The 26,612-nt window shown below is 43.1% G+C and overlaps 1 protein-coding gene across 2 annotated transcripts in view; it reads left to right on the forward strand.

The window, feature by feature from the left end:
* Positions 1 to 19,511: 19,511 nt before the first annotated feature.
* Positions 19,512 to 26,612, forward strand: part of epha8 (EPH receptor A8) — a 262,547-nt gene continuing 255,446 nt past the window's right edge. For both annotated transcript variants that reach the window (XM_033047998.1, XM_033047999.1), the window contains exon 1: positions 19,512 to 19,717. In XM_033047998.1, coding sequence (XP_032903889.1) covers positions 19,636 to 19,717 — 82 coding nt within the window. In that variant the 5' untranslated portion in view covers positions 19,512 to 19,635. The remainder of the gene's footprint in view (positions 19,718 to 26,612) is intronic.

The following is a 26,612-nucleotide window of genomic DNA, read 5'->3' on the forward strand; positions in this document are numbered from 1 at the left end:
GGCCACTGATGAGCAAAACCAACACTTTGATCGAGTGTAGCTCTATTCCTTCCATGAAAATAAACTTGTTCCACCAAACCCAAACTTGACTTTCTGTAGAAGGATAAAATAGACAGCATATAGAGTCATTAATAGCAAGCAATATTGGAGAGGTCATAATCTTAATGATGTAAGTAATCCCAGAGCTGGTACCGGCTAGATTCAATGGCTCAATGGTGCCTTTACTGTCACATGTACGGTGCAAAAATACAGTGAAATTCTTTTCTTACAAACAGTCCAATAGAGTATTGCCATACCTAAGCACGTCCCCGATTAACAAATTGTACAGAAATAGTCTACTGATCCCACGTACATTAGCTTCAATTAAGGCAAAATGCTTTTGCATTTTTTCTGATAATTAAAAATATTCATATATTTTGAAATGCTCTTAGATATTGTTATATTACTTAGCCGTGTTGTAAGTAGTATTTGATTTTCTTTAATCAATTTCCTGATCCATTCACTGCCATGTCTATAGTTAGCAAGGTAATCAATAATCTACCTCTCTTTCTTTTAGGAACATATATATATTTCTTTTTTTCGTATAAAAACTCATTATTAATCATCTGGTCATCATTGCAACTATTGTATCTCCCTCCACCACCACTGCTGGAGGAAATCAACGGGTTTTGCAGCATCTGTGGAGAGGAATAGATTGATGCCGTTGTGGGTCAGTATGACGATACCATCTGGCCCGCTGAGTTCCTCCAGCAGATTGTTTCTTTGCTCAAGATTCCAGTCTCTTGTGACTCCTGAAACTTCCATTGAAGTTTTTACATGCAATGTGTGACTTGGTGTCAGCTGTACTTATTATTTGTTTTTCTACAGGAGTCAGTTCCCCATATCCCACATTAATTGTGAGGGTTTAGTACACATCATGGAAGCTAGTATGTTTTTTGCATCTTCCGGATTATTTCATGCTGTTTAGTTTCCATTCGACGGTGACGATATACACGGGATATATACGTGTACAAAAGTGCCAAGAAAGATGTGTCTAGGAGAGGCGTGAGGAACTGCAGATGCTAGAATCTTGGGCAAAACACAAAGTGCTGGAGTAACTCAACGGGTAACTCAGGCAGTATCTATAGATAAATATTCTGGTAATGGTTCGGGTTGGGATCCTATTTCAAAAGTGTCGCATGTCCATTCCCACCACAGATGCTGCCTGACCTGCTGAGTCACTCCATCACGTTTAGTTTTGCTCCGTATAATAGAGAATGCCTACAGCTGGAGCTACATTACAACAGCCTTTATTTTGTACAGATGTAAGTTATAGGGGGAGAAATCGCATTATAAAGTGTGGACATGTGCCCATGTGGACTCATTGTGTGTAATTTTAATCTCTGCTGGTATGAGTTTGAAGATACAGTTTAAATTAATTTGCTGTAATTGATATACAGTAAAGCTTCCAGTTCCTCTGAAAAGGGAGACACCATTGACGGCTCATAAAAGATAACTTGGTTTTGAAAATTGCAATAAAACTAATGGAGAGACTAATTGTATCGTTGATATTTAAGTGCAAATGTCAGAGCAAATTCAGGTGAGGACGGGCGTACGATCAAGCATGAAAATAGGAAATTGGTGTTGAAGGTGCATGGCCCTGCTCACAGTATCACAGAAATGATGCCTCTCATCTGGCCAGCAACTTCTCTACTATGGTGTTTAAGGCCAAGTCAAGCCTTTGTCCTTCACTAAAACAATTAAATAAAGAAATCTGGATAATAAAAGGACCCTTCATCAGCCTGAAGACGTATCCCAACCAGAAACGTTTAGTTTAGAGACACAACGCAGACACAGACACTTCGGCCCACCAACACCGCACCGACCAGCGATCCCCACACATTAACACTATCCAGCACTAGGGACAATTTTTTATCAAGCTGATTAACCTACAAACCTGTACGTCTTTAGAGTGTGGGAGGAAACCGAAGAGCTCGTAGAAAACCCACTCAGGCCACGGGGAGAACGTACAAATTCCGTACAGTCAGAATCCCTAGTCAGGATCGAACCCGGGTCTCCGGCGCTGCAAGCGCTGTAAGGCAGCAACTCTACCACTGCACCACCGTGTCGCCCAATCCACATTCTGCAGAGATGCTGCCTGACACGCTGAGTTGCGCCAGCACTTTGTGTCTTTTTAAAAATATTGTCAAGTCTGACGACCTTTTAAATGTTTTTGGAGACAGTTAAAAATTAAAATACGAACATTTTTAAAATCTTTATTTTCTGCTTTTCTCAGTCTTATCTTTTTTCCCCCTCGATTCACCTTTCTGTACCGCACCGGATATTAAATCCTCTATTCCACTCTACACTCTTTGCTTGGATGTTAACTGTTAGTTTCACAGCCCTACAATCTCAGGAGATTTGCAGTCAAGGATACCGAAATGCGTTTCAAAATATGGATAATAATCCAACGGGAGGTCAAACTAATCATTGACAATCTGCAGCAATTCCTAGGCCAATAACTTAAAAAGAATTTAGTTATAAAATTATTCAATCTTCAACATGATTGATTCATATAAGCCTGAAGGAAACCATTTGTTTTCTATGCATTTAGAGGCAAACTGGTGCTCAAAAACAATCAAACTCAAATAAGTGCATTAGCTTCCCCTGCTCTGTAACATTTGCATATTGACTTACCAAATCTGTGAGATGCCGCCTGACCCACTGACTTACTCCACATGGAGCATATGGAGCATGGAGTATATTATCACCCAGAGAGTTGTGAATCTATGGAATTCTCTGCCACAGAAGGCAGTGGAGGCCAATTCACCCGATGTATTCAAGAAAGAGTTAGATATAGCTCTTAGAAACATAGAAACATAGAAAACAGATGCAGGAGTAGGCCCTTCGAGCCAGCACCGCCATTCAATATGATCATGGCTGATCATCTAAAATCAGTACCCCATTCTTACTTTCTCCCCATATCCCTTGATTCTGTTAGTGAATAACCAGACTTTGTTGCTTCGTACATTGCACTTGGGGAAAGCAGATCAATGTAAATAATTATAACTGTAGCCATCATAGAATTTTGAAATACACAGTCTGCCGATGAACTGTGGATAACTTTAAATACTTATCCAATTACAAAGTTCAAATAACTTTTCCAAGTACTAATTCACAATAGCTGCTATTTTCAGTCTTGTGGTAAGAAAATAAAGGATGCATGTAAGGCTGTATAGGGTGATGAAGAGAGCATATTTCCACTAGTGGGAGCATCCAGGACCAGAGGCCACAGCCTTAGAATTAAAGGACGTACCTGCAGAAAGGAGATGAGGAGGAATTTGTTTATTCAGAGGGTGATGAATCTGTGGAATTCATTGCCACCGATTGCTGTGGAGGACAAGTCAATGGACATGTTTAAGGTGGAGATTGACAGATTCTTCTTTCGTAAGGGTGTCAGGGGTTATGGGGAGAAGGCAGGAGAATGGGGTTGAGAGGGAAAGATAGATCAGCCATGATTGAATGGCGGAGTAGATTTGATGGGCCGAATGGTCTAATTCTGCTCCTAGAACTCAAGAATTTATCATGTCATGGTCAGTGCATTTCCTTTGAATGACTTGAAACAAAAGGAGACCCTGTAGTAACTTTGAATTTCTTCAACTGCGGTAGGAATCTAGCAAAGCAGATCACCCAATGTGTCTGTTGTTGCTTCAATGTCAGGCAGGCGATTTAATGTTCATATAAATTGCCCCACGAGTTTATACCCAAGGACAAGGATAAAAATTAGCACCATCAGATGTTATTGGGGGGAGGGGGAACTTTAAACATCTCTATCCTCTATTAGCAGTGAGTAGTGTGTGTAGTTAGCCTAACCTCAAGGACCTTGATTTGAATTTCATTCAGTACAATGACATGATAATCTCCTGTCTATGCAGTCTGTAAAAATTCGACATTAAACAGGTTTGGGCAGTCTCGAAAGACTAATAGGTCTTGATCAAAAGGAAGAAACCTTACATTTCAGCTGTTCTCAAAACTCCAAGGCACTGCAAGAACCGCACTTCTTAACCTTTGTAATTTTGAAAATGTGGACCACAAACTCCTGCAAGCAAATTCCTACAAAATGAATGGTGTATGGGTTTATCTGTTTTATTAATGTTCACCAAAGATTAACAAAAATCCTAGAGAAAACGCAACTGCACTTCTTTGAATACTGCATGGGATCAGGGCAGCACCGTGGTGCAGCTGGTAGAGCTGCTACCTCACAGCTCCGGAGACTTGGGTTCGATCCTAACATCAGGTGCTGTCTGTGTGGTGTTTGCATATTCTCTCTGTGAACGTGAGGGGTTTCCTACGGGTGCTCCGGTTTCCTCCCACATCGCAAAGATGTGCAGGTTTGTTGGTTAATTAGCCTTTACAAATTACCCCTGGTGAATAGGGAGTGGGTGCGAAAGTGGGATAACACAGAATGAGTTTGATGGGTGATCGAAGGTCAACGTGGACACGGTGGGCTGAAGGGCCTGTTGCCATGCTGTATCTTTCAATCAATCTTTCAATGAAGCTACATGGATCAGTGACAGCCGCACTGACAACAATACCATTGACTGGCAGGGGAAATAACAACCACATCAATGCAAGATGGAGTTAGCACCCATTAGCTGCTGTGGTAGAATTTATGCCTCAATACCAAGGTTCACACAATATCCTGGAGACCAGTGGGATAGGCTTTGTTTCTGATGTTCGATGACATACACCATGGTCTCCAGTGTCTACAGTGTTTGCTATTTCCACACCATTCCATGGTTTGCACTTTGGCCCCAAGATTTAAATGTGCAAACTATTATTCCCCAAGGTTTATCATACTGGGTCCTACGGTGACGTATTTGTTAAAAGAGGAGAGGCTAAATACCCAAGACTTGTATTCCCTGGAGTTTATAAATGAGGTGATTGCATTGAAGCTTACAAAGACGTGATGCTTTCATTATCCACATGGTCAGCTCTGTCTAAACTTTGTCTTTGCTCATTCATTGCAGTCAAGATTAAAGGACCACTAGAAATGGAGGCGGCATCAACATCTGCAGTGACACATTTTGGGTTGAGCTCAGCTACAGACAGCTGTGTGTGAAATATACAGATGTGGAGGAAACATCTGTTATAGGGTCTATAGCCCTTAACAGTGTGTGTGCGCAAGTGTGTTTGTGTGTATATGTGTTTGTGTGTGCATGTATGTGAGAGTGTGTGTGTGTGTGTGTGTGTGATTGTGTATGGTGTGCGGGTGTGTGTACATTAGATCCCATTTAAAAGTACTGGCGTAGAGTTTTTGTCATTAGCAGTTACTTTAACACTTCCTAAAAGTTAACAAAAAATACAGATTTGTCAACACTGGTTCCAAAACACTACTCGCAGGCTCCTTCACATAACATTAGGAATATATAGCACTGCGTCTGTAGTTAAGTACTTGAGGTTTTCTTGTGACCTCTGAAACACCACAGTGGTTTAAGGTGAAGTGAAAAAGATTTAATAGGCATCTGAGGGGTAACTTTTCACACAAAGGGTGGTGGATGTATGGAACGAGCTGCCAGAAGAGGTAGTTGAGGCCGGGACTATCTTAACGTTCAGGAAACTGTTGGACAGGTACATGGAAAGTGTGTAAGAAGGAACTGCAGATGCTGGTTTAAACCGAAGATGGACACAAAAAGCTGGAGTAACTCAGCAGGACAGGCAACATCTCTGTAGAGAGGAATGGGTGATGTTTTGGGTCGAGACCCTTCTTCAGACTGGTTAGGGATAAGGATACGAGAGATATAGACGGTGATGTGGAGAGATAAAGAACAATGAATGAAAGATATGCAAAAGTAATGATGATAAAGGAAACAGGCCATTGTTAGCTGTTTGTTGGGTGAAAATGAGAAGCTGGTGCGACTTGGGTGGGGGAGGGATAGAGAGAGAGAGAGGGAATTCCAGGGCTACACTCTGACAATGGAGGAGACTGAGGGCAGAAAGGTCTGTGTGGGAATGGGAAGGAGAATTAAAGTGTCCAGCAACCGGGAGATCAGGTTGGTTCATGCAGGCTGAATGAAGGTGTTCCGTGAAACAATCGCCAGTCTGCGTTTGGTCTCGCCGATGTATAATAGTCCAAGGTACATGGATAGGACAGCTTTGGAGGTGCGACTAGTGTAGCTGGGACATGTTGGCTGGTGTGGGCAAATTGGGCCGAAGGGCCTGTTTCCACACAGTATCCCTCTATGACTATGACTCTAAGTTGAATATTTATCTTTGGAAGATTGTGATTCTGACAATAATTTTTTTTTAAAGCATATTATCTAAACGAGAAATGATTGCAGATCTCTGAAATGTAGAGGGATCTGGGTGTTCTAGTGCATGATTCACAAAATGCTAGTGTGTGGGTGCTGCAAATAATTGGGAAAGCTGACAACAAGTTATTGTTCATTGTGATGGGAATTGAATACAAAATTAAGGGAGGTTAAGCTTCAGCTATTTGGGTGAAATCATGCATCTGTAGTTAAGTACTTGAGGTTTTCTTGTGACCTCTGAAACACCACAGTGGTTTAAGGTGGTTTAAACAGCAGCCTTACTGAACAATATTGGTCCAAATTTTAAGGATACTTGCTAGAGAGGAACAGGTAGATTGTACAGTATTATGAGGTTAGATTGGTGAGGATTAGCTACCAAGTGCTAGAGTTTAGAGGAGTAAATTAGGTGTGAGAAGGGGGTTGTAATTTGCTACACACCAGCTTGTGGCTTTCAATAAGATACATTCAGGGAGGATGCTTACTCTTCTGGAACCAAGAGTGTAAAAATAAGGGATTCACCCATTATGACAGAAATTGAATATTTTAAGACAGAGCAAATAGATTTTTGATAAGCAAAGAGGCAACATATTTTCTTGAGTAGATGGGAACAGGGAACTGTGGTTATAAACTAGGCAAATTAGCATTTCCTTGCCTTTTTGCTTCTCTCTAAATCAAGGGTTCCGAACCTGGGGTAAAATTTCACCTACTCAGGGGGTAAATCTGTTGATTCTGGATTTGTACATATTTTTTCTCATTTCTGACTGTGTTTGGTTCTGGTATACCAGTATCTGTTCATCATTAGTTGTTCATAAATAAGTGAAATAAGTTTGTTATGTGCTATTAAAGCTGCCTGGGGTAAATGGGACAATAAAGGTTGGGAATCCCTGCTCTAAATGAATGACCTCACATCTCTCTGGAATAAATTCCATTTCCCACTTTTTTTTGGCAAGCTGATCAGACTATTGGTATTGGTTTATGACAGTCACGTGTGTGTTTTGCATGTTATCCAGGCAGATCATACCGTGTATGAATACATCAGAAAGTGCAAAATTGAAAATAACCAGAATGCAGAATATAGTCCAGGTACACCACTGATTTCTGGCAACTGATAGTCTGACACCTTCTTTAATCCTGGCAAAATTATGAGAATGCACTTGAAATTCCCCCTGGAAATCCCCCTGGAAATGCAGCGCCCAGCCAGGTTAGGTTGTGTGATGGATGGAGCTACAATCATGACTCTGAGTGACCTTGTCAAAGGCTTTGCTACAGTCCATACAGGTTTGTAGGTTAATTGGCTTGGTTTAATTGTAAATTGTGTGTAGGGTCGTGTTAATGTGCGGGGATCGCTAGTCGGCATGGACGGTGGGTCCGAAGGGCCTGTTTCCGTACTGTTTCTCTAAACTAAATTAAACTAAATAATGACCGAGCAGTATAGAAATGAAGTCCACAAATGACCAAATAATCAATTCACATTTAATCACATTTAATCTTTATTCATTGCCTGTTCTGTTATATGTTTAATTTTTCACAATATCACAATACAGGTATACGGAGTAATATTGACTACCTAAAAGAGACCAACAAGGAATAGAAATAATTTTTTTTTTGACAAATCATATTTTCAACAGTCCAAAATCATTTTACTTTCTAGTAAAAATGTAAAAATGGTTAACTGAATAACCACAGATGCAAAGCAAGCTAATCAAACTTTAATTTTCCTAGTTCTTTAGTATGTACAGTATTGGCGTGCCATAAACCTCCCAATCATTAGGGCACAGCAGTAAAGTTGCTGCCTTACAGCGCCAGAGACCAGGGTTTGATTCTGACTATGAGTGCAGTCTGCATGGAGTTCTACCTTCTCCCTGTGACCTATGTGGGTTTTCTTCGGGAGCTCCAGTTTACCCCCACACTCCAAATATGCACAAGTTTATAGATTAATTGGCTTGGTAATATTATGAATTGTCCCTAGTGTGTGTAGGATAGTGTTAATTGAATTGAATTGAATTGAATTGAATTGAATGCCTTTATTGTCATTCAGACCTTACGGTCTGAACGAAATTTCGTGCCTGCAGTCATACATACAATCATACAATAATAACAACAATAAACACAAATTAACACCACCACAGTGAGTCCTCCAAGCACCTCCTCACTGTGGTGGAGGCAAAAATCTTAGGGCTGCAGTCTCTTCCCTCCTCTTCTCCCTCTGCGCTGAGGCGATTCCCCACTGGGCGATGGTACAAACAGTCACCGAACCCCGCAACGGGCCGGCTCAAACACCGCGGCCCGGGGTGGTCGAAGCTGCCGCCCTCCAGTCCAACAGACGCAGCCGCTGGCCCGCGGCTGAACCTCGGACTCAGGTCGCCGCCGCCAGAACGCCGTCCCAGCCACTGGAGCACCGTTCCAGCCCCTAGCCGGATCGCCCTCACGTGTGTGCCGTTCCTCCCTCGAGCTGGGCCACTCCGACGGGAGCGCCATTCCTCCCTCGGGCTGGGCCACTCCGACGGGAGTGCCGTTCCTCCCTCGGGCTGGGCCGCCCTCACGTGAGCGCCGTTCCACCCTCGGGCTGGGCCACTCCGACGGGAACGCCGTTTCGGCCCCGAGCTGGGCCGCCCTCACGGGAGCGAGCCCAGTGCAAGTCCTGACTGGCTCTGCCTCCGGAGTCTCAAGGTCGCCAGCTCCGCTATCAGGCCTCAGCGCAGACGGAGGCAGAGAAGGGGGATACGATTAAAAAAGTCGTATTCCCCCGAAGAGAGAGACAGCAAGCCCCGTTTTAACCCCCCACCCCCCACCCCCCACATAAACACAACCTAAAAAACAAAAACTAACTAGACAAAACGAAAAAAAACAACATAAAAAAGTAAAGACAAACGGACTGCAGGCGAGCCGCAGCCGTTTACCAGCGCCGCCACTTCCGGACAGTATGGGGATCATTGGTACGGGGATCATTGGTCGGGGATCAGTGGACCAAAGGGCCTGTTTCCGCGCTGTATCTCTAAACTAAACTAAATTAATCCCTTGCAATAAAATTTGTGATGCAGAAAAATGATGAATAGGGGCAAGGGGGACAGTTTGTGACACTGGCTATTGCTAAGATATGCATTCTCTTGCATTACAAAACAAAAGTAGGAATGATTTAGAAAAGGCAAAGTTGAAAAGGCTAGGAGATAGAGAGGATGAATTGGATGAAGAGGCTATTTTTGTGAGAGTTGTGGCTAAGGACATCTTTAACATGCAGAATTCCACATTTCTTACATTATTCAGTAAAGATATTTAATTATAAGGCAGTGTTGTCATGGAAAGGGCTGGCTTGTCATTTTCTTCTTTACATTCTTTACATTCCTGTAACTCTAACTGACTCTTTCCGTCTTGAAGTTCCAAAAAAAAATTTCTGCATGACTGCACAGTATCTACAAATGTGCCGAGAGATTACAGTGAAAAGAGATTCTTTGACATACTTGTGGTTTTATAATTTGCTGAAACACCCAACTGACTAATTTCAATTTTTACCTTGAACAGGTAAAATTATGAATTTGTGCATCAGGCTGAGAAGAATATCTGCAAGATTTATGTTTGTAAATACAAAGGTTTGTATAGACTACTATCTACCTCATTGGTGACCCTTGGGCTATCTTTGATCGGACTCTATTGGGTTTACCTTGCACTAAACGTTATTCCCTTATCATGTACCTGTACACTGTGGATGGCTCGATTGTCATCTTGTATTGTATTTCTGCTGGCTGGTTAGCACACAACAAAAGCTTTTCACTGTTGTTTCAATACACGTGACAATAAACTAAAACTGAAAACTGAAAACTGAACATTTAGGAAAGGGTCCTTGTAAATATCCTTGTGACTGGGCCAGATAAATTAAGTAAGTTCATTATAATTATCGCCCTTTACAATACTAAAGATTTCCAATTCAAAATAAATCAGGAACTTGTATTTAAATACTGATGGAAAAAAAACTGTTTTAAAAATAAGAAATAGAAAGTGGTTTTGAGAAGTGCAGTATCACTGAAGGAATCGACAAGGTTCTGATAATCTAGATGGTCAAATATTAGAAAATACTCAGGCTTGTTGGCATTAAAATAGGAGTAGCAGTAGAGGCAAGACAACACCACCAAAACTGTGAAAATGACTTCTTTGTTTAGTTTAGAAATACAGCGTGGATACAGCCCCTTCGGTCCACCGAGTCCGCACTGCCCCCCACACATTAACACTATCCTACACACCCTAGGGACAATTTTACATTGATACCAAGCCAATTAACCTACAAACCTGGATGTCCCACCCCAATGTGGGAGGAAACCGAAGATCTCGGCGAAAACCCACGCCGGTCATGGGGAGAACGTACAAACTCCGTACAGGAAAGCACCTGCTGTTAGGATCGGATCCAGGTCTCTGGCACTGTAAGGCAGTAGCTCTACTGCTACGCCACCATGCCGCCTTTACTTGTCATGCAAATAGGCAGACAAATAGAAGGTGAAATCTAACTGCGCCTGACATATGACAAGGAGCTGACAATTTGAAGTGTAAAAATAAATGAAGCAAAAAAGTGGCAAGATTAAAAAAGGGTTTAGCAAAATATTTGACCGCAGTTGACCAGATAATAGTAAAACAATTCGACCAGACAATTCACAACCAGACCACATTGTTGGCATGAGCCGAGGATTAATTCCCTATTCTTCACCGAGATTGCCTGCTTCCATCTTTGTAACATTTTCCTCTGGTGCCGTATTGTAAAATAACAGTTTAATATTCTGTTGGCTGCAATAATTCATTTTTAAGCTTCTGTTAGTTTAGTTTAGTCTATTGTCTCGTGCACCAAGGTACCATAAAAAGCTTTCAAATGTCCTCAATGCATTCTCGTACTAATTCATTCATCTCAGAAATTTCAAGGTCCATTTCATTGAATGTTGAATGAAATGGAGGCACTGAGATTAAAGCATGACTCGCTTCTGGGAATGGGATACAGTCACTGTTTAATTCATTTGACTCGCGTCTCATAGAAGCACCATGTTTTAAATGTCAAACCCCCTGTTGTGCCATTTTTCAATTGAGAAGATTTGTGTATGAGTTGCTTTTAAATGTTGTGTTTCAACGAAAATGTTTCACAGCGAAAGATCATAAAACCTGACCAGCCCTTATTAATATTTCCCCTTTTACTAACTAAGAATCCAAATCACCCATGTCTCTCTTTCACATATTCCTATACTGCCCCTTTTCTGTGACCATCTATTTAAGAGTTATAAATGCTGACAAAATGTTCACAGTGTTGTGAGATCCTCCTTCTGTGATTACCTCCAGCACATGTGCCAGTTACATTCATCTTCTTGTATCGCCAGTACACACTGTTCAAAATTCATCTCTCGATATGATACGATAGAACTTTATTCATCCCCGGAGGTAAATTGGTCTGCCAACAGACACAACACACAAGGTACATGAAAACTTGAAATTAATATTAAATTAAAAAGTAAATTTTGTTTTCGTGTATGGTGAAGAAAGTGATGATTGTTGTGACTTTAAATGTTATCGTGCTATGGAGCGATTGTCCAAATTAACAACAATAGCCAATCATGTTCTCCTTGTCACAGGTTAACTGTCCTCTCAATAAACTGTGTCATTTCGCAACCCATGAACGGAACAATTCTTCTCCTTGCGTATGGCATGCACAGCCTAAAGTTGTTCTATTTGATCTTATTTGATTGTGCACGTTGGGTTGATTGGATTAGTTGAAACAGGGCGGACCACGTGAAGGTTGCAATCTCCCACCCCAACAGAGCAATGAAGGTCAGCTTTACTCAGCTCAATCACACAACTTGTCTGTGTGTAAGATGCAGATCAAAATAACCAACATGCTGGACCTCCATGCATCACAGGGCATCAAGTCTTGCATTCTCCGTCTCCGAATCTGAAACTCGTTTCCTTTTGTATCTTCTGCGTGACTAATCCACTGCCTTTGCTGTCTTTGTCTGGCCAGACATAATCTTATTACATTGCTTATGGTCAGAAAAAGCTATCAAAAACATGCAAGTGAATGCCTAGGATCAGTGATTTGCCAAGCAATGCGGATGAACAACATAGAACTGGCCCTGCTTGCTCACTACATGTCGCTGCAGAAACTCACCGCTCGTGATCCATGTAGCAAGTTCCAAATTATTTTTAATCAAACATTGTGTTTGTGAAAATTCAGTCAAGCTATGTGCATTAATACTGCATTTCATGACACAAAGTCTCAGCAAAAACATTTTGGGGATACATAATATGCCGCTGTTAATTGTAGAAGAAATCTTGTCAACATTTATAACTCTATTAAATAGATGGTCACCGAAACGGATGGGGGGGAGGGGTAAAGGAATATGGGAAAGAGAGACATGGGTGATTTTAGTTACTAAATGGGAAACATTAATAAGGGTTAGTCGGGTTGTATACAATAGTCGCTGTGATACAATTTTGTGGCACAACATTTAAAAGCAACTCATTTTCAAATCTACTCGATGGGAAAATGGTATAATAGGGGGCTTGCCATTGAAAACATAGTACTTCTATGTGAAATGAGTCAAATGAACTACAAACAGTGACCCTATCCCATTCCCAGAAGCTAGTCTTGCTTTAATCTGTGCCAGTAGTTGCAAAGTTGTCAGCAGTCAGCTTCCACAGACCTCAGTCTCAGAGCCACTTTAAACCTTGCGCCAAGTAAGATGTATAATACAGGCCAAGTAAGATGTATAATACAGGCCAACAGCCGATCTTACTATTGCCAGAAAAAAACTGCGCCTTTAATACATGGTTTAATTAAGATTTCTGGTTCACTGCTCCATTTATGAGTTGTTTAAATATATACAGGATAAACAAATCTACATTAACGCTGCAAATATGACTTTGTTGCCTGAGGTACCTTATGATTAACTGTAAACCGAGGTTAAAATTGTCCAAGCTTAGAAAACAGAGCCAATAATTGCCATTTATAGTTTGGCCAGGGGTCAACCAAAGTTGGATTGTACAAAAATGATTATTGAACTGATTACTGATCTACAATTAGAAATGTTTCTCTGATCTAAACAGTTCTCAAATTTTGACAGCATCCATAAACTAATGCATACTCCCAAATTTCTTCTCATAAAAAGAAAACACTCTAATGGGGTCATTCCCTTTCATAAAGAAAAATCTTTATGGGAAGATTAGATCTAATGGCCAGTCATTTCAAACCACAGGGGCAAGTTATTTGAAGTGTTCATCTTTAAAAAATATATAGTTACAGCATAAACATTTTAAATAGTTACTCTGCATATTTAGATCAAGTTGATTGGCTTTTCTGCATTTTTCTGTCCCACAATGTAGGATCATTGTCTGATCCTTTATATTTTATGCTGCAGCCATTAGGCTATTAAACACTACAACCTCAAATAAGCTTTGAACTACATACACTATTATTGCATTATTATCATTTGGCTTATATGTGTACGTGCGTGTATATATATATATATAATCTGTATAAATGTGAGTATGTGTGTGTATATGTATATATATACACACAAACACTGAATTTTCTTTCTCATTTATTATACCGTTTACAGTGTACTATGTTTACATGTTCTGTTGTGCTGCTGAAAGTAAGAACTTAATTGTTCTATTTGGAACACGTGACAATAAAACACTCTATTATTAAATCTCTCCCTATTTTAGGTAACAGCTTTGTTCTTGCTTCCTGTTCGACCCTCCCTTCCTGATCGAGGGTGCTTGGCAGTGCCCGATCTTACCAATGTAATGCACTTCATTAAAGCACCCATTTCATTGTCCAGAGCTGGGTAATACTTCTACACAATATGGCACCCTGAACTGATGCTGGCCTAGGTTAATAGTGAAAACTACTCAGTATTTAGTCCTACATTTCAGCCAGTGTGCAGAATAGCAAAAAGTATCTGCAAGATTGTCAAATTATTGAGAGGAGGTACTAGATGTGGGAAAAGGACACTGGGAAGAAAATGATTCTCACTATTATATGTTTGAACAGAGGTCGATAAAATATAGAGACCTGCTATCGTTCTCTATGTGCCTCCCTCCAAGACACATCATTGGAAACCCCATAGACAGTTGAGTGCAGCCTACCATTGAGTACCACATGCCCATAATATGGGAGTAGGAGGAAGTCTCTTGTCCTCTCATGCCTGCTGCCCCCATTTACCAGAATCTTGGCTAATTTGATCATACCTAATTTGGAGGAACAGCACCTCATATTTTGCTTGGGTAGTTTACATCCCAGCGGTATGAACACTGACTTCTCTAACTGTCAGCAGGCTCAGAAATGGAAAGGACTCAAATGCAGGCTCATCGAGAAGTACTGAAGATAACCCAAAGTCCAAACGCGAATGGAACCGAAAGATATGGACCTGGAACCGACAGAACTCAGAACTGCTTTCGAACCGACAGAATGTGGTTCTAATTATTCTGCACCCAATTGGTGATGTTCTCAGGTATTTATACCAAGTGATAGATTAGGGGAGCAGATTAAATGCAGTGTAACTCCTATTAGCTCAGGGGACAAGTGTGGAAAGATTCTCAAGTGTCTGGAGGCATGGCAAGCATGACACTAACTTCAAATAGGCCTTGCTTTCCCTCTCTACCCCCTCCCCTTCCCAGTTGTCCCACCAGTCTTACTGTCTCCAACTACATTCTTTATTTGTCCCACCCACTCCCCTGACATCAGCCTGAAGCAGGGTCTCGACCCAAAACTTCACCCATTCCTTCTCTCCAGAGATGCTGCCTGTCCCGCTGAGTTACTCCAACATTTTGTGTCTACCTGTAATCTTTCACCTCTTTGCTTATCGAGTATCTGTCTACTTGTACCTTAAAATATCGAAAGACCTTACACTACCACTGTGATTTTCGAAGACATGTCCCTGAAATGGTCAGCTCATTTGATTTATTTGGGAAATCATACAATACATGAGTACATCAGGTAGTGCAAGGGAGAAAATAAACAGTGTGCAGAATACAATGTTACAGCTATGGTGAATGTGCAGATAAACAGTGCAAGGCCTTCAATGAGGTAGGTTGGAAGATTGGAAAGTCATCCTAAGCATATGAGAGATCAGTTCAAGAGTCTGATAACAGTGAGGAAGAAGATGTTCTTGAATCTGGTGATAGGAGATGATTGATAGATAGACCATGCTCCTAATTCTCCCAATAGTCTGAGTTTGACCCAGATCTCTCAAATCTATTCTAACCATGTACAGGTCCAAATTTTGTTTAAAGGTTCGTGTGAAATTAAAGCTTTTTATCTTTGTACACCAGATGTTACTGCCCATCCTGAAATAGGAGTGGTTTCTGCAGCGAAAACTAGTCGAATAAAATTAGTCCTGCCTTTGACCCTTTCCACTATCTTCCAAGTCATTCTGCTAGAAGGTCACATCAGCTAAATGGCTGCCTTCGGCAATTACCCGATGAAGGGCGCACATACCCGAGCAGGCTTGAGAGGGAAGAGGCTGTAACGGGTCTCTCAACACTTTCCCGCAGCACGTTTAACTCAACTTCCCCTTCAAATTATATTCCCATCATGGCCATCCGGGCGAGGCTTTCCCTCAGCTCAGCGAGGTAGCGCTGGGGATTTCCTTGGCTGCTTACAACACTCTCGCTCTGCCTGCTGCCCGCAACTTTGCTCCTAGACCGTCTACCTGTCCCTTGCATCGTCCACCGAGACACAAGCCCACAAAAAGTATAGGAAGGAACTGCATGTGTTGGTTTAAACCGAAGATAGACACAAAAAGCTGGAGTAACTCAAGGGGACAGACAGGCAGCATCTCTGGAGAGAAGGAATGGGTGACGTTTCGGGTCGAGACCCTTCTTTAGATTATTATTTGTCCGAAGAAGGGTCTCGACCCGAAACGTCACCCATTTCTTCTCTCCAGAGAAGCTGCCTGTCCCGTTGAGTTACTCCGGCTTTTTGTGTCTATCTACAAAGGTGTAGCGAGACTGATTGCGGGATTGTTGTCAGACCCAAGTGTACGTGGAAAACAGCGAGTAAAGTGCATCAGCAAACTTTGACAAGAGCCGGTCTTCAAGAAGAGAGCGTCGTTCAGTTAATGTCGCGCAGTAAAGATTACAGTGAGGCAGTTTGGTGATAGACGGTGTGGGGAAGCTGAGCGTGTGGATTGTGAGCCGCGTTCACGACCATACTCTGGAGCCGCTTTGGGAAAGGTGTTGGTTCTGCAGTCCGGCCGGGATCCCTCAGGGGGCGCTCTCTGTCTTCATTGAAGGGCAATTATCTTCGAAAATAATGAATTGAGGGTTCTGTAGCGGCAAGGGTTAACTCTCCCCACGCCCCGGACTTGTGGCAAGCCTGTTCGGGTGAGAGGCCGCTGGACCAAGGATTCGCCTTGGCCAGTGTGGTCCATCCCTGGCTCTGATAGCGAGCTGCTTCACTTCACAGTAATCTCACAGAGCAAGCTTGTCTTCATTTTTTTTAAAATCTGGTCATGGTCATGTTATCTAGTTTCCTGGTATTGATTTTTGAGAAATCAGACCAATTCTTTTTTTTTTTTTAACTCCATTAATTAAAGAAATCATGTTATCGGTTATGTGGCCATGAAAATAGCCGCTTGCTTGTCGTATGTAGCAGAGTCTGGGCCTGTTACTCACTGCAATCCAATAAAATGACAATCAGCCTCTTAAGCGGCCTAGCAAACCCCCTCTCTGGGCTGTGACCAGGGAGCTGGGGACGAGCGATAAAGCGCTCGGGAATTAAATTAAACACGTTATTAGGAATGCGATTGTGGGCCACTTGAGTATAAAGCGTGGGATGACTGGCATTCAGTGTTACGTGTTTAAACTTTCACCCAGATCTAAACGCTGCTCCGCAAGTTCAGAATTCAGTTATAATTGAAAGATAAAGCAAATAAATAATTGTTTGAATTTCGATGGAGCCCGTGTTCCGTTGGCGAAATCTACCTGTCAATGTTGTTACTCCAAACGAAACGTGGATGAATTATTCAAGGAACAGAGTTGGACGTTATCGTGAGCCCAATTACGCCGAGCTTTCTCCTACACCATATGCGGAACGTGTATTTATCAGAATCCACAGTCATAAAATTATCACTTCGGAATTACTGTAAATCTTCTAAATGGAAAATAAAGTTTTAGGCCAAGCATTCTACCGCCTGTCTGTCCGGTGTTCGTAGTAAATATTCTCCACTGAAGGCCCCATGATTTTCGAAGTTGGTGCTTGGGCTAAATTCCGAAAAATAATGTAATGTTATATATATTTTTTATATAGAGAGGGCAAAACTAGTTTGATTTTTACTGCCTGGTGTGTGTAATGTTAGCACGGAAATATTGGCCATTATATTAGAAATCCTAAATGAAGAATAACGAGCGAGGAGGATAAAGGAACAGCGGCTCCCCAAGTAGCGATCAGAGATGGGCCGGACAGTTGCCCGTGCACTCGCGAATCCTTCTCCTTTTACCTGGCACTTACATCAGTGAGTTTCAGCTTTTATTGTTTCAATTAGCAGCAAAAATGTATTGTAAAAATAGATCCGAGAGTGCGCTTCCTGGGTAGTTAACGATTAGTGAGGGGGGGGAAAAACGTTCAATTGTAGGAAGATTAAGTTTCGCCGAATGTTTGCGGCGGGCGCATCTTCAAATAATTTAATCGCGCTGCAACGCGCTCGGAGTAACACCCGGTTATGAAAGATCCCAGTAATTAAATATCTCTTTAAATTGATTCACTGTGCTTTAAATGGCTTTAATGAGGCTCAGTCAGATGCGGGCACACACTGTACAGAGGCTTGGAGCCGACCCTGGAGATTATTTCACCGTAAATAGATCATTTAGAGGCAATTTGTCAGCGAGTAAGTAGTTTATCTTGAGAATATTATAAAGCGATCGAGATTCCAGGAGGAAGGCTGGTTCGCCTGTCTGGGGTTGTGTGGATCTTGTTTTCACGCGTGCCATGTTTTTCCAGGAATGTGTGGGGTGAAAACCAGGAAAGTGGCCACAAAATACTCACAATCCTATCTGGCACCAATTAGTTCAGGGGTAAGACTAGGATTGACATTACCAGTAACCTACTAGTTGTCTTTTGTATTCTAAACTTTTGTGCCACGATCTAAAAATTACATTTTATTGTCCCACAGGTCTCGATTTTTAAATTCCAGATAAATCAGTCTATTAATCACATTCTGGACAAAAACAAAATCCCGACAAGGTTATTGTGAAGAAAGAAAGAGTACGTTTGCACTAAAATTGTTTCCGTTTGGGTTCGGTAGGAAAGGTCCGGTCCGACCTTGGGAGAAAGAAACATCGAAATTACTTAATTTCGGGATTGCTCTGAAAAAAAAATCTTCTTCAGAATCAACAAATAATGCGAGGAGTTATCAGAAGAGGTCGGCAACGAACAGAGAATAAATAGATCGTCGAAACAGCTCGGCGAAGTTGATGTCACGTAGCCCGTCCTTAGATGTAACAACTAATTGAGAAAGAACACAAGTAAATGACAACTGAGATATTAAGTCTAGCGTGTTTCTGAGGTGTGGGGAGATTCGTGGAAATGATAATTCGCTCGGAATTAATTTAGAAATTAGATGTTTTTGATAAACACCTCACCGGCTTGTTTGCTCCCGGTGCCAAATTTATTCAGTGACTGTGTGGGTGTTGCAGTTCCTGGGTGTCTCAGCTAAAACCTGCAACAAATGTCCACTAAATTCTCCTCTCCAACACGTGGGGACCCAGTCGGCGTGGGTTTCAGAAATCATCCCGCAAATTTGATTTATTATTTCACATTTATTGAACTCCCGAACGGACACTGCAGAAGGGTTGGTTGGACCTGACTCTCAGTCTGAAGAAGGGTATCGACCCGAAACGTCACCTATTCCTTTTTTCCAGAGATGCTGCCTGACCCGCTGAGCTACTCTCGCTTATTTTGATGCCTATCTTCGGTTCCTTCCTAATCACCGGAGAAGGGTTTGGTTCTATTGAGACCTGTGTGCAGGTAAAAGGTGGAATATCCTGTCCCAACTCCAGATATTTCATCCAGTTCTCCTGGGGATGGAGTTAACCCTAACATTTTTGATTGGACGGCGAGGATTGATACCCAGCGCCCCCGGTTGGATGTTACGAAGCATCCTTGCGTTAGGATAGGATGGCGGCGATGACAGGCAGCCGCAGAGGGCTCGGCCCGCCCACGGCCGCTGCTGCGGTTTAAAGTGTAGTGAGCGGTGGCGAGATGCTGCGAGTGTAGAGTGTTTGTACACAGAGCGGGCGCGCACACATACGCACACACATACACACACACATACACACACATATACACACACATAGACACACATAGCCAGCGGCAGCCATGGCTTCGGGACCCTGCCTCTGGTTCTTACTGTGGAATATCTTCTGCGGATCGCACTGCATCTACTTGCCACCAAACGAAGGTAAGCGGACCAATCTCGCGGCAACATGTAACTGGGATTCACAACAAAAAAAAAGATTATTGTGGCAGCGCAAGGCGGCAAAGCACCGCCGCCTGACGGTGTAAAGGCACGGCCGCTCTTCTTGCCTCTTCCTTAAAACAAATGCTGCAGATATTGAGAAGTTTAATTGGTTCTGAAACGGGTCTGGTGTGCGCGGCACGGTGTACGGGGAGGGTGCTTGTAATCGTGTTAGTGGTGATGGCATCTACTGTGTACGGTACTGGGTACTGAAGCACCCCCCCACCCCCTCCCTCCCCCCTCCACCTCATCTACCCCCCACCTCCTCCCTGACACTCCCCCCCCCTCCCTGACACCCCCCCCCCCCATCCCTGACACCCCCACCCCTCCCCACCTCCTCCCTGACACCTCCTCCCTACTGGGTACTGAAGCATCCCCCCCCCCTTCCTCCCCTCTCCACCTCATCTACCCCCCCCCCCCCCCCCCCCCCCCCAAGCCACCAGGTTTTGTTGCGTCCGGTCTAGGGGTGAGAAGGTTGGGGCATCGCTTTCGGCCTCCCTTAGAACAGGCGGCGTGAGAGGACAGCTCGCATCAGCTGTTCGCTTCACCCACGTGAAACTGCAACTCCTGTGTTGACAACAACATGGGGTGTGTTGAAGGTGCCGGCGATTGAAACGCACTCTGCATCCACGACTGTGTAACTATACCCCCCACCCCCCACCCCCCACGAGAAGGCGTGCATTATTGATTATGTGTACGGCACATGTCTAATGACTAACTGGTCTGATTGAGATTGTCAGGAGAGACCGAGTTAGATGAAATATAACAATATCGCAGATAGACACCAAAATGCTGGAGTAACTCAGCGGGGTCAGGCAGTATCTCTGGAGAAAAAGAACAGGTGACTTTTCGGGTCGAGACCCTTCTTCAGACACAATATCGCTACAGCTCTCGGTTCAAATCTGACACCTTGATGCCCCATTCCCCTGGCGTTTCACCCGCTTCCTGAACTGATCACCGCCATTTCTATTTTACAAGTTCACAGAAATACAGATTGTTGTATGTTGACCACAGTAAGTTGGGTTGGGAAGTTTAAAATCGGAGTTGGTTTCTCAGAGGTGGTGCTGGCGAGGTGTATGTGTGAGTGAGTGAGTGGAAAGGGATTGGGTGGGTTTCAGGCAAATTATTCTGAACGTGTGGGAGTTGTACTGCTCGTATCTGTTCATAATTAACTCCCCCCTCCCCCCCCCCACCCTCAACTTTACAGTCGTATTTAAAAAAAATCATCAATATAAAAAGCAAACTCTTTTAACGATATCAGTTCAACGCACTTTTCTTGGAGTTTTCTCTTAATTCAATCCTTTATAAATCGGTTGTCAGTGGTGTTAATCTCCTCGGGCTGTGCCTCCTATTTCACCTTCGTTTCTAATATGCAGCTAAAGCGTTTCACGTGTAAACTGAACGTCCTACCTGACAGCACGAAACCCTCCAGTAGTTTAAACAAACGTTCAAGCTCGGCTGTGAAACGACTGTCGCTTTTAATAAAATGCAAAACAGCTTCTTGGACAACCAACTACTTCCTACAAGTCAAATTAGAACTAAAACGAAGCTAGTCAAATCAGATTTGTGGCACCCATAAAATCTGTCCACCCTTTCAAAGCAGCATCCCTGAATCTGAGTTTTCCTTCTAACTTGAAGCTGTGGCTGTTACGCCGTAGTTTCGCCCGAATGTCCCGTTAGTTTATGCAACCCACTTCACAGCGTTTCTGCCATTTCCACCTCGACTTTGCCGCGCTCCTCGACCTATTTAACATCACAGATTTGAAAAACTGTACACGTTTTATATTCTATCACGTTTTGTGTGGATTACACTTTTATTTCAAGGTCAATGTCTCATTGTACAATGATACACACACACACAGTAAATGCTGGACCTCTGTCTCTCCACAGATGATGTGTGATCTGACGATTACTTGCAACGTTACCAGTTTCTATTTCAGATTTGCAGCACCGTAATCTTTTACCATTATTCCTTTTGTTTTCTTTATTTCTAGACTCGCTCCTCCTGTGAAAGGGAGAGTTGTTTTGACTTGGGGTCCGCCAATTCTTTCTTTACGAGTGGACTAGACACTTGCAAGTGGACTAGACAGTCCAACCAGGCTGGCGCCAAGATCAAGCCGGGTAGAACCCACCTTGTGCCTTTTCAATTTGCGCATTAGTTTGCCCGTGATGGTATAACACGCGCATCTTAGCTCCGTCCACGTTTAACGCAGCGAATTCAATTTAAAACAATATATTTTCTTCATGTATTCGCCTCAAACATCTCAGTACAGTTGTCAGTTTCCCACACAGGGAATTACTCAGAACGCTTTCATAAATGTTCTGTCTAAATTCTACCAATTTCAGGCGCCTGCTGACCAATACTGTTAATATTCGAATAATTTAAAGACTGATCTATTAAAGAAAAATACAATTTATCAATTACACCTTTCAACTGCACTTTCTGCATTTGTAATGGGGTCGATGTTTGAACATTAGTTTATATTCACACTACGTTTAATTTCTTAATTTAATTTCCCGTTGTGTCCACGGCAATTCCTCTCATGTGTAATTCTTCTATCCGTTCCCGACCGCCCAATGGTTCCAACCCCCCACTCACGCAGTAGAACTTCACAATCTAAACCAGACACGTTTAATAATCACGGGAGCGGCGTTTGAACTGGGTCCGATTGTTGAAGCTATAACTTTTCCAGCAGCGTCTCTCAAGCAAACTGGTTGAGAAGCCGGCAAATCCCGGTGTTCCTGTGTTGTGTGTGGAAGGGTTCAGTGGTGGAGCGAGTAACTCACTCGCCGCAGCTCCGCGCTTTCTGTTGAACGGTAGATTCATTTTCATATATAAGATTCCTTGGAAACGAGTAGGACTCTTAAAGGAGACGAAAAATCAATAAAAAGGCGCAATTAATGGGAATGAAGGCGCTTAAAAATGGCAAACATTAAATTGCAAGGATTATGCATAAAATAATTAACAATTGAGAAAACAGCACCAGGGAAGATCAAATTACTTTAAATTGTCACTAATTACAGGACATGTTCTCGGAATGACTGCAAATGGCCATCACATTACACTCGAGCAGTAAAAGCAACGAGGAAGCACTGATGAGGTGTTACCTCCCGCGGCGTTAACCAGGTGGTGAGTCTGAAGGTGCTTCAGGCTACAGGAAGGTTTGTCCGAAAGATAACGGGGCGCTTCAAAACCCAACACGTTTAAAACCAAACACACTGACACACATTTCTGACGGCGTGGAAATAAGCATTTCAATTACCCAAATAAATTGAATTGATAATAATTTTGGGGATTCAGAAAGAAATATTATCGAATAAAGACAACCGGCCGCTGCCCTATCTCTCCAGATTTCCCGCAAACATTTCCCGTTTTCAGCGCATTCTTCAAATCGTTGGGTAAATCCGGACGCTTTAGCCGCTGATGGGTTTTTTTCCGCAACCACTGGAAATCCATGCCTTCTCCCCACCTGCCCTCAACCAGCGGAACCTGTCGCCCGTTTACCTTGTAAAACTCGCCAGTAATTTTAAACCTTACATTTTCTCTTGATCTTACTTTTACAGCAGCGCCACTCAAGCGAACCGGTTCATCCAGAGAGTTGTGAATCTGTGGAATTGTCTGCCACCGAAGGCAGTGGACGCCAATTCACTGGATGTTTTCAAGAGAGAGTATGATTTAGCTCTGAGGACTAAAGGAATTAAGGGATAGGGGGAAAAAAGCAGGAACGCGGTACTGATTTTGGATGATCAGCCATGATCATATTGAATGGCGGTGCTGGCTCGGAGGGCCGAATGGCCTACTCCTGCACCTATTTTCTATGTTTCTCCAGCAACAAAAATAGACATGCGCAGGAAGGAACTGCAGATGCTGGTTTACACCGAAGATAGACACAAAATGTTGGAGTAGCTCAGCGGGTCAGGTGGCATCTCTGGTGAAAATGGAATAGGTGGCGTTTCGGGCCGAGACCGTCTGAAGAAGGGTCTAGACCCGAGACGTCGCTTATTCCTTTTCTCCAAGTAAAATAAACATCCCGTGTCCTCTAAGTACCTCCGCCTAAACGGAAATCCCGCAGCCCCGCATCAACGCTAAGTTTGTAGGAAGGACAGAAATGTCTGAGAGTGGGCTCAACTGGGGAGATCTCGAAAGAACTGCCAACAACCGAGCTAGATGAAGGACATTTGCCAATGGCCTATGCTTCCTAGAGGAGCAAAGGATTTAAGGAGAAGAAGAAGGAAATGCACCAAAGATAGACACAGAATGCTGGAGTAACTCAGCGGGTCAGGCGCATCACTGAATAACAAGAAAATGTGGCGTTTCGAGTCAGATCGCTGAGTTACTGCAGCACTTTGTGTATTTTTCTGGTAAACCAGCATACGCTGTTCCTTGTGTGAACATCACAGTGTCAATTCACGTAGTCAAGGTACAACCAGCCCGTGTTCAATGTTTATGTGGACAGGAATTCGATATCTGTCCCGCTGAGTTACTCCAGCATTTTTGTATCCATCTTTAATGCTAAGTTTGTTTTCTATTTATTTCCCTTGTTTTAAATATATATATATATTTGTGAAAAGTAAGGACAAAAAGAAACCAATAAAACGTTGTCTGTTTGTGCAGGATGTGTTGTGTGCAGGTGTGAGTGGCGGGGACAGGTGGCGGTTTCGGGTCACTGGCCAAAGCAACAGGCCAGGGCTAAATAAATAAATCAATCTGTGAAGGAGGCAAGTGTGCGGTGAAGTGCAGAGAGCGACTCGGCGCATGGCAGAGAGGGCAGCAGCGGCCACGGACGCTGCCCAGTCTCATGCAGAAACCAATTTACTTTCGTCCCCAGCACTTACGACATAAGACATAGAAGCAGAATTAGACCATTCGGTCCATCGAGTCTACTCCGCCACGATCATAGCTCATCTATTTATTTCCCCTCTCAACCCCATTCTCCTGCCTTCTCACCGTAACCTTTGACGGCTTTACGATTCGTTCAATTTGCAGTGTAACCTCGTGTGTCAACTTAGAAAAGCGGATAAAAACTTCACATTTACACTTATTGGTAAATACATCGCTCTGATAATAACCACTTGCCGCGTCCGCCTCGTTCGCATGCTCAAATACATGCGCTAAACATTCTGAACCATTTAGAATTACGCCCATAATTGTAATTTAAACAAGAAATTAAATAGATTGAGTAATTAAGTGAAGAGGACACAAAATGCCGGAGAAACTCAGCGGGTGAGGCAGCATCTATGGAGAGAAGAGATTGGCGACGTTTCGGATCGAGACCCTTCTTCAGACTTCAGTAATTAAGCGAGTTGTGGAAACCTGTCCACATTAGCATTGAACACCGGCTGCACCTCGACTGCGTGAATTTACGGCGATGTTCACACAAGGAACTGCGCATGTTGGTTTACCAAAAACAAAACAAAAAACACAAAGTGCTGGAGTAACTCAGCGATCTGAAGATTGGCCCTGACTCGATACGCCACCTTTCCATGTTCTCCAGTGATGCCACCTGACCCGTTTGAGTTACTCCAGAACTTTATGTCTTTTTTCACGGAAACGTTCGCATCATCTGCCCACATTCATTGCCGGTTACATTCGCCGCTGAATTGTGAGCGGCGGGGCTCTGCGTGTTTGACCCGCGGAGCGAAAGAAAATCAGTCAGCGGAATCAGATGTGACAGGTTTTTATTCCGAAACATTTGGTTGACTTGACCCCGTCAGAGTGACAAATTAACCAGAACATTTTACAACCATTTTTTTCTCTCTCCAGACCGTTGTTTATTTTGATTTTTGTGGTTTCTGCTCGAAACAACCCGTAATTTATTCCGTTTGAACGCAGGAAAAAAGTTACAGAGAAACGTAAGGCGATGTTCTAATCTGAAGAAGGGTCTCGACCCGAAACATCACCCATTCCCATTTTTTCTTCAGAGATGCTGCCTATCCCGCTGAGTTACTCCTGCATTTTGTGTCTATCTTCTAATTTAATTTCTCGCACAACAGTGAGAGATCATACGAGATGGGAAGAAAGTACAGTATTAGTATTTCCGACTCCCCCCACAGTACAGATATACGCTTCTCGCCCGTTATTCGCGACCATCGAGCGCTCGCCGCCGTGTCACCCGATCCCTTCTGCTACAGTGTCAGCCGCGGGAAAGTTAAAAGTCAAATCAATACACGACTAATACGGGGGGGGGGGGGGGGGGGGGGGGGGGGGGGAAGCCCCTCGAGTCAGCCAGGCCATTCACTCTAATCACGGCCATTCCCAATTCTTCTTGCGAATGAAACATAAATAAACCAAAGGAATAGTTATATCTCAAGCCGGGTGTTGAGCAGCCAGGTTGTTGGCTCGGCGTCAATGTCTGCCAGGCCCTGAACTCCATTTGGTGGGTGGTAGAGCGGGCACTCAGAGATGAACCATTCCCAATGTAATCTCAACAGTATTCCGGCCCACCCCTACTTAACTAGAATCTATAAGCATCTGCCCTAAAATACTCCATGACTCTGCTCTGAAGAAAATAATTCTAAATAATTGACTTTCTGAGAGAAAACATTTTGCCACAAATCCTTTAATAAAAGGCGATTCCTAGGTTTAAATAGTGACCCCACGCCACACACACGCCCACCTCTAAATTCTCCCACAAGAGGAAATATTTTATTGAAACCGACCCTGCCACGCTCGCTTCGTGTAAATTCCAGCGGATCCAAGCCGTTTCACCTTTCATTAGAAATTAGTCCGTCTGGAGAAGGGCCTCGACCCGAAATGTCACATATTCCTTCTCTCCAGAGATGCTTCTGTTCCTCTGAGTTACTCCAGCATTTTGCGTCTGTCTTCGGTGTAAACCAG

The sequence above is a fragment of the Amblyraja radiata genome, chromosome 31 (genome assembly GCF_010909765.2).
Source record: "Amblyraja radiata isolate CabotCenter1 chromosome 31, sAmbRad1.1.pri, whole genome shotgun sequence".
In the NCBI taxonomy this organism is placed as follows: Eukaryota; Metazoa; Chordata; class Chondrichthyes; order Rajiformes; family Rajidae; genus Amblyraja; species Amblyraja radiata.